The 9,135-nt window shown below is 37.1% G+C and overlaps 1 protein-coding gene across 2 annotated transcripts; it reads left to right on the top strand.

Moving 5' to 3' along the window:
• Positions 1-383: 383 nt before the first annotated feature.
• On the top strand, positions 384-8,716 carry LOC131301833 (fe-S cluster assembly factor HCF101, chloroplastic). 2 transcript variants are annotated; one of them, XM_058328301.1, is made up of 16 exons: positions 384-538; positions 654-794; positions 2,324-2,463; positions 2,545-2,595; positions 3,325-3,480; positions 3,663-3,806; positions 3,897-4,039; positions 4,445-4,514; positions 4,653-4,748; positions 4,925-5,014; positions 5,236-5,289; positions 5,806-5,929; positions 6,342-6,466; positions 7,631-7,753; positions 8,192-8,260; positions 8,431-8,716. In XM_058328301.1, exons 1-15 carry the CDS (start codon positions 469-471, stop codon positions 8,258-8,260), a joined length of 1,596 nt encoding a protein of 531 aa, XP_058184284.1. In that variant the 5' UTR covers positions 384-468; the 3' UTR covers positions 8,431-8,716. The 2 variants fall into 2 exon arrangements, with proteins under 2 accessions (XP_058184284.1, XP_058184292.1); XM_058328309.1 differs by having other exon boundaries at positions 8,192-8,286.
• Positions 8,717-9,135: the final 419 nt, after the last annotated feature.

Below are 9,135 nucleotides of genomic sequence, written 5' to 3'. Positions count from 1 at the left end.
ATGTGGTGGTTGATACCCTTTGGGCTTGCCCCACCAGGATGCTGCTTAGCGGTGCCATTTTTCCATCTCCTTAAGAGTAGATTACACATTTATCGAGTGAAGACAAAAATTATTTTAAAATACTTTAAATAAGTGATAAACATGTTTGACGTAGATTTTTCTAAGTAAAATTCTAATACTTGATCAAATATGTTTAGATTGTCTTCGATTAGTCTATCGAACCACTCAGAAATTAAGTGATTTGTTAGGTCAAATATTTTTTTTTTTACATCTTCAAATTAGAATTCAGAATAAAAGCTTGTGAAGACGACGCCGTTTTGCCAAGCCGATAGAGTTCGAAGCAGATCATCCGCGTGACAAGAAAACATGAGGCTGCCAAAGCTCTCTACTCTCCACTCACCCCTCAACCATCTCCTCCAACTCCATTGCCACTCTCTCTCTCTCTCTCTCTCTCTCTCTCTCTCTAAAATGCAACTTCTTCACTCTCCATCTTATCCCCATATACCGTTTCAGAACCAAAAACCACAATTCAGAAAGGGTTTGTTTCTCTTCTGTGATATAGCAATATCTCTCTGTTTCTTTTGTATGTTATCTTGTTCTATACATCAAAAGAAATCCACTTTTAGCCTAAAACTTCCCCATCTTCTTTTCAGGGATACTTGTACCAGAGAAGTTTTTTCAGCTCTCTACTGCAAACAGGTCAGTTCATTCCCAAAGACATGTCAGGCCAATATGGGCACCAATTAACCAGTCAATTTTCAGCGCCATTTCAGTTAAAGCTGCTTCTGTTGAAGGTGAATTTTTTTTTCTTCCTAACATGTTTGCAAAGAACCCATCTCTTGAGTTTCCTAAAGTTGTAGTATTATGTGGTAGTTGAAGTTTCATATTTGCTGCCAATTTTCTGTTGATATTGATATAGAGTGGTGTTGGGTTTGTGAAGTACTTTTTGGACTTGGTTTGTGATTTTAATGATTGCGACAGGTTATAACGTGCTATACATTTGATGTAACTTGTATTCTCTTAATTGGATACATACTGAATGCTGGTGTGAGTCGCGAATGTAACCAATTACCCAATTGGGGAACCACGTAAAATCTTTGTCATGATCTCTCTTTATTTCTTTCTCACACGTTAGCAAAGAACCCATCTTTTTAGTTTTCCACAGTATCTTATATGGTAGTTGAAGTTTCGTATTTGCTGCCAATTTTCTGTTGGTCTTGATATAGAGTATTGTTGGGTTTGTGAAGTATCATTCAGACTTGTTTGTCATTCTAATGATTATGATGGGTTATAACGTGCTATACGTATTCGATATAACTTGTATTCTCGTAATTTGATACCTAGTGAAAAGTGGTGTGAGCCACCAATGTAACCAATTACCCAATTTCGGAACCACGAAAAATCTTTGTGTCATGCTTTCTGATTTGAAACTTGATTATTCTCCGTGTGATTGTGTGTGTCTTGGTTTGGGTTGAACCCACAACAAGTATCTAGTGTATCACTTAATGCAAATTGGAATCACTCATCGGGGGAATTTAAGAACGAACTTTTAAAGCTATGAATTTCATCTTTGTGGGTTTGTTTTGATAGATGTAGATTTCGCAGAATCAATTCAACACTACTATTATTCAGTAGATTTGATGGTTTGCCTGTGGGTTTTGACATTGGGATGCATTAGAGGTAGAAGACACATACTTGAAGTCCCTCTTAGTAAATAATCATTTCACACCCATCAGGATCCAAAACCAATTGGTAAACTACCAAATCTAAATTTGAGCTAATTTCATTGATTAATAGGTTCATAAGCCATCAATAGCTAAACATCTTGTTTATTTTTTTGAAAGTGGACATTATCTATTAATTTGAAGTTTTGAACTCCTCATCTTGGTGCTTGGACTTTGGAAGGAATTTTGTAGGGAAAGGAAAATGTATTCGAACATATCCACATTTTCTCATATTTTATTCCGTTCCTTTTCCTTTTGTACCACATATCCCTCTACAAATCCAAGATCCAAGCACAATATAAGGATGTTGGTTGAGACATGTCTTCCAGAAGAAAGGAACACAGGATATACCCAAGCGTTTGGAGCCCGTAAAATACGGAAGTGGATGCTGAATTCAAAGAATTCCTTCATAACATTTTCCTTGGATTCACGATGAGTGTGGTTACACATCGCAACACGACTGACGACATTCAAAATAAAGTTCTTAGGGGTTTCACCATGTTCTATTTTTCCTTGATTGGTTGGATAAGTGAAATTTTTCGGTAAACACAATAGTTTGATATCAATTAAAATCTAACTTGTTCTCTCGTGTGTACCAGGTGTTTCTTCAGTTTCAGCTACAGAAGCTACAAGTGCTGTATTGAAAGCCTTGTCTCAAATAATTGATCCTGACTTTGGGACTGACATTGTCTCATGTGAGTTTGTGAAGGATCTGCATGTGAATGAAGCTTCGGGGGAGGTCATTCTCAACATGGCTGTGATAAGTTTCATGACCTATATTTATCATGTCCCTACTTACCATTTAAACTTCACATTTCAGGTTTCCTTTCGGTTAGAGCTCACTACTCCGGCATGTCCAGTCAAGGACATGGTAAATGATCCACAACAACTGATGTATGTTTCAATTGGTAGAATTTTTTTTCCCTTTCATTGACTTGATGTTCTTGGGGGATCTTTTGGGGCACTTGAGTGAAGCGAAATTATTTCTCTTTCTTATAATAACTATGTTGCATAAAAGCAACACGAGTACCAGAATGGGCATCAGGGTATGTGTCCATGTCATTTTCATCTAATGTCCATGTCCAAGGACACGTGGACACTATCTTAATTGCACCCAAGGTTTTATAGTGTGTTTCATGCATAACTGGGAGATTTAGGCTAGGTCTGTCGAGCATCTTCATATTATGCACATTCTCCAAGTCCACCAATAGTTTTATAGGCTAGCTCTTGACATGCAGTTATTACAATGCAGCGATATGGTAAACTAAAACTACTAAAGATTCTTGCTTGGTGAATGTTTAACTATCCATGATGGACACATATCCCATATCCCATATCCCTACCAAGTGTAGATTGTCTAACATGGGAACTTCATACCGTAAGAAGGATCCATATGACATAGGCCGTAAGCATGAATTAGCATTTCCAACAAGACGTAAAAACTGTGGTGCTAAAAGACAAATTAAATGACCAATTAACGAGCAAGTTTTTAATTCTGAATTTATCCTTTATTTGATGTTATTTTCTTATGTGGGAGGGTTGTTGACTCCATTTCATGTATCAAGCCGTACAAAAATGATGCAATTTAATCTCTTGGCAGTTTGAGCAGAGGGCGAATGAGGTGGTGACAGCACTTCCTTGGGTTAAAGAAGTCAATGTAACAATGTCAGCCCAACCAGCAAGACCTGTTTTTGCAGGACTTCTTCCTGCAGGCCTACAAACAATTTCTAACATCGTGGCAGTATCAAGTTGCAAGGTAGGATTTTCTGCAAGAGCGGATCTTCTTCTGTCTGTTGGTGAACAAAACTTTAAACAAGTGTCCAAATGGTTAAGAAATCTGAGTGAACCGCTGTTTCTTACTATTACAATTTAAACAAGTGTCCAGTGTTGCTTGTCAAGAAAAGACCTTGGTTTAAATCCATAGTCCTGTGTTTGCAGGGAGGTGTGGGAAAGTCAACAATAGCTGTAAATCTGGCATATACTTTGGCTGGTATGGGCGCTAGAGTTGGTATCTTTGATGCTGATGTTTATGGTCCTAGTTTACCAACAATGGTCTCCCCCGAAAGTAGACTGCTCGAAATGGTAATATTCCTAAATTTCCCACTTTGAATCAATATCCACAATGAATATAACAATATTGTTGCAATTATGACATTCATGAGTGTCCTATAGAATGCAGTGAAGAAAACCATCATTCCGACAGAATATTTGGGAGTCAAGTTGGTATCATTTGGGTTTGCTGGACAAGGTCGTGCAATAATGCGGGGTCCAATGGTTTCTGGAGTTATCAACCAACTACTGACTACAACTGAGTGGTATGATATGCCTCACATATTAAAACACAAAAGATGATACTTAACAAATGATTAACTAATCATCCTAGAAAATTACAGAAACTTCTTATCTTCTAAAGTTGTTCTTCTTGTTGATGCACTACTTCAATGTACGATGCCATCAGTTTCGAAATGAGTGAATTTAGATGAATAACTCTCCAATTGCCCTACTGGAGTTTTGCATTCAACGTTGGTGAAAGTGATACCATTTTCTAAAATTCAAGGGGCTGCGTATCATTCAGTCTTGTAGAGAAACTGATTGAATAGACTGTTAGCTTTTTGAAACCTCTATCAGCAAGTTTCCATCGTATAAGACAAGTGTGTGGGTGCTTTTCTTAAGTTTAAGACTCCTGAAACACTCTTACACTTATCATGGAAACTACGCAGGGGAGAACTGGACTACCTCGTGATTGATATGCCGCCTGGAACTGGTGATATTCAGCTTACCTTATGCCAGGTGCTCAATTTTGTTTTTTCACTCCTCTAGAATTACCTACTTTATATTGGTGTGTAACTTGGTGCAAGAGAAACCTATGAAGTTTTTTTTTTGGTGAATCTTTTTTGCAACCTTCATATTTCCAGATATAATTTTCAGGTTGTTCCATTGACTGCTGCAGTTATAGTCACCACACCTCAGAAACTAGCATTCATTGATGTTGCAAAAGGAGTACGCATGTTTTCAAAGCTTAAGGTTTGTTTTAGTTGTGATACCAACCCTTTCCATTTCAAAACGTTTTACTATCTATAAGTTCTTCATCTCTAAAGGTGAAAGGAACAGAAAATTTTGCTGTCATGTATACGAAGAAATATGTTTCATTTCCTTTACTCTCTTCTACTGTTGCATTCACTTTAGATATTCGTTTCCAGGTGCCATGTGTTGCCGTGGTTGAGAATATGTGCCACTTTGATGCGGATGGAAAACGGTATTACCCGTTTGGTAGAGGTTCAGGTTCTCAGGCATGCACCTAATTCGGTTTCTAATCTTTCTTGCTTTGTGTATGTTTAACGACTATGGAGCAATCAAACAGTGGATAATCCCCCACAGACATGCCCTGTATTGAGATGAAAACCAAATTGAAAACCTTGTTTTGGGTCACTATAAAATGCCATATGCATATGCACATACAAATTTGTCTAGTTCTTTGTTCAGTCCTAATCATTTGCTTATATCTCTGCAGGTTATTGAACAGTTTGGAATTCCCCATCTGTTTGATCTACCAATTAGACCAACTGTGAGTCCGACTTCGAATTTGGTTAATGAAAAAAGTTGTACATTTATACACTGCTACATTCACTGTCTCCATTTATTCATTCTATTGGAAATGGTTATGCATTTGTTTTGTTTTTTCATGCCCCCTTTTGACACATATTTCCAGAAAGTAATCACAGTTGATACATAATTACAGTTTTTACTGTAAAAAGGAAAGAAAATTCTATACCCAATCTTGAGCAATAAGTTAATTTTTTGCTGGTTTTCAACTCTTTAATACAAGTATTAACCAGGTTGCACGTTTTACCTCCAGTGTTGACTGTTTGAGCCTGCTGTTTAACTTTGGCTAATAAATTCCATAATCGTAGTCCGTAGATAAAGGGAAGTATATATGCTCGGATATCTTAAGCATCGAACAAGCATATATGCTCAGCAATCTATATGTGCAATGCCATCATATTCAAAACATAGAATTTGCTTCTATGACAAAACTTACAGTATATAGAAACTTAGAATTTGATTTCTGTTACTTTGCTAGCTATCTGCTTCTGGAGATAGTGGAACGCCTGAAGTGGTGGCTGATCCTCAAGGTGAAGTTGCCCAAACATTCCAAGACCTAGGAGTTTGTGTTGTGCAGCAGTGCGCCAAAATTCGCCAACAAGGTATGTTCATCTCTTTTGTGTCTCAGCAGAATGTGAAAGCAAGAATAAGCCAAAGCGCATCTTGATCTCTTGCATTATCCAAGTATTGACAAATATTTCCTGTTTCAATGTGAAAATTGATTATGAACCTTCAAGGGTCGCACATGAAATGCTGAAATCGAGAAAGGAAGTTGTTTGTTTTCACAAGGATAAGAACATATTTGGACCCTCCAAATTTAGGATTATTTATTTATTTCTTGGAACGTGGTGAACTAAAAGTTTAAATCGTCTCTGTCGCACAATGTGGGAGTTCAAAATGCACTAATATAACCATTTGGTGTTGGGAGCTCAACTACTGGAATGATTAATTTGGTGGATTGTTTAGCTAATGAATTATTGCTTTTGATCAAAGAATTTTGGTCTTTCTCTCCAGTTTCAACGGCTGTCACCTATGATAAATCTATTAAGGCAATCAAGGTGAAGGTACCTGATTCAGATGAAGAGTTCCTTCTGCATCCTGCAACTGTAAGACGAAATGATCGTTCAGCCCAAAGTGTGGTATGTAGAAAATTCTTTTGAGAAAGTGGTTCATCTTTCCCTATCACCTCTGCACATAGAACTTTTATTGAGTCATATGTATTGCACCTCATTAGTTTTTTTTTTGATTTTTTCCTAATTAAGTCAGACCTTTGGTCAGATTCCCATGCATAAGATAAGAGTCTGGAAATCAAATGTTTGTTTAAAAAATACGTGTAAGAATTTCTAGATATTTGCACCTAGCTTTTACTTCCAGTTAGAAGTTTGAAAGGGGGAAGAAAGGAAAGGAAGGAAAGAGAACATAGAAAAGTTCCCACATCATTCCTAAATAAAATTGCTCGACAGTTTGAATGGTTGAACAAACTATTAGGCTATTTACTGGGTTCATCCTTATTGACAGTATAATAGAATCTAAATAACATCAAATAGACACAAGAGCCCCTTCGAAATGGCTGTGCTTTCATGGTTTTAGAAATCTACAGTTTCTCAAACCCGACTCCTCAAGGCATCATTTTTTTGAGGGATTAAAGCTGGTGTCAACATCCAAAAGATGATTCATCCTCTCCTGTGGGACTCGGGTAAATATTAAGTGAAGCAAATATCGTGTTTTTGGTCACTGATATTTTTTATAAAATGTAACTGGCATCTGTTTCTTTAGGGCTTTTTCGTTTGGGGGTCTCAAAACCCCTGCACACGGTCCCGAATAAATTTTCTCCATCTCTCTCTCTCTCCACTCATTACTGTTAAAAACCTCCCTCAAAACCCAAACCGAACAGGGTCTTAGTAAGGCATGCTCATTTTCCAAGTTCAGGAATACAAGGGCCTAAGGCTCCAGTTCAATGGTCAGCAGCGACAGCAAAGCAAGCAGAGTTCTGGGGCAAGATTATGCGGCGCCTCATGCTCCATTGCTTGACAAAATCAATAAATTAGTTTAGATGTAAATCTCAAATGATTTTGATGTTGGACTTCTAGATTTTGTACTGGATATTCAGATCCTAATCACAATCGAACAAAACTTCATTTTTTGAAAAGAAAACGGTCCTTTGAGTAGTTCGTATTAGTTTTCTGAGTTCAATTCTTTTGTTTTTTTACAGTTAGTTTAAAATCTTCCACATACATGTCTTGACTTTATATTCCTTTTACTTGAAATCACACGGTGGATTTTTGGTCTTTTCGGTGGAACAGGATGAATGGAGTGGTGAACAGAAACTGCAGTATACTGATGTTCCAGAAGACATTGAACCTGAAGAAATTCGCCCCATGGGAAACTATGCTGTATCAATAACATGGCCAGATGGATTTAGCCAGGTTTTGGGCCTATTTTATTTTCTGTAGTAACTGCAATCCTGAAAAGACTGTTCTTGACATGAACCACCATTACAAATTTGACTTCAACTAACAGGAAAAAATGCATTGCTGTAGTGGCATCTTCATTAATTCACCCCTAAAACATAATTTTATACTGCAGCACTAATCAAGGAGTATTCGAACCTCGTCATTCAGATACCAAATAATTTTCCTAAAACATTGTATTATTAGTGCAGCACTAAATACAAGCGGTTTTATAGGTCTTGTTTTTTTACCATAAGATTGCATGAATGGATATAAGGGGACTATGTTGATCGATGTAGACTTGTAGTACTTGCCATTTGACTTGCAGTTTATTATCTTCTTTTGAGTGTTTTCCATTGACACGCGCATGTGCTTTCCTCGACTTATGTTGTTTCTTTCATATATATGGTGCAGATTGCCCCTTATGATCAGCTGCAAACCATGGAGCGTTTAGTCGATGTTCCTCAACCAACTCTTGCATAGGTGACAAATTGACAATCCAGTAATAGGCATGCTGCTTGACATTTTTTTTGGAGAGAGAGAGAGAGAGAGAGGGGCCTGCTGCATTCAAGTCCAATGAAGTTTATTCCTTATTTATTTTGCTCTCATGGTTTACCAGCAAAGTTCTTACGATTATTTTTCTTGTCTTGCAGGCATTTATTCTGGCGAAAACTGGATAGAGAGTAGAGATTGGAAATTTGGAGAATTATCCTATACATACCTAATGCTGAAGGGAGAAGTGCATTGTTGCAGGAGTGATTCTTTTCTTTTTTATTTTTCTAATATCTCGATCTGTCGATATTTTGCAATTGTGTAGCATTACTTGCCATTGCTTTTCTTGGTAAAAAAAAAATACATGTCTGCCTTGCTACCATGTTTGAGCTTTCAGGGTGCTTCAGTAAAACCGAAGTAATTAAGTTAATCTATTCAACTTGTATATTTGGATGTATATAAACTACCCAATACTATATACTAATAATATACCATCATTGTCAGGCAGATGTTTTACACTTTTACTCACTGCGAAGGAGCCAAATCAGAAAGAGAAAAAAGAAGAAAAAGGATCATGGTGATTGGTGAGCAATGATACTAAAGTAAAAAAGGAAGCTTGCTCGATGAGAGATGCTATTGGTACAGACATACCAGCACATACCCTGCGTACAAACTAATTTTGAGCCCGTTTTGAGTTCCAAAAAAAAATGATCCAAGTCGCTCATTTTGTTTAAAATATCTTGTTCAAGGTCCCTGCCAAAAATAAGCTAAATTGGATTTCGGTAGAGGCGTTTATGATGCATCCAACTTTATCCTATAATTTAGGCTAGAATTTTAAAGCAAAATTGGATGTATCACAAATATCT

The sequence above is a fragment of the Rhododendron vialii genome, chromosome 1a, assembly GCF_030253575.1.
Source record: "Rhododendron vialii isolate Sample 1 chromosome 1a, ASM3025357v1".
In the NCBI taxonomy this organism is placed as follows: Eukaryota; Viridiplantae; Streptophyta; class Magnoliopsida; order Ericales; family Ericaceae; genus Rhododendron; species Rhododendron vialii.
This window is presented reverse-complemented; position numbering and strand designations above follow the sequence as displayed.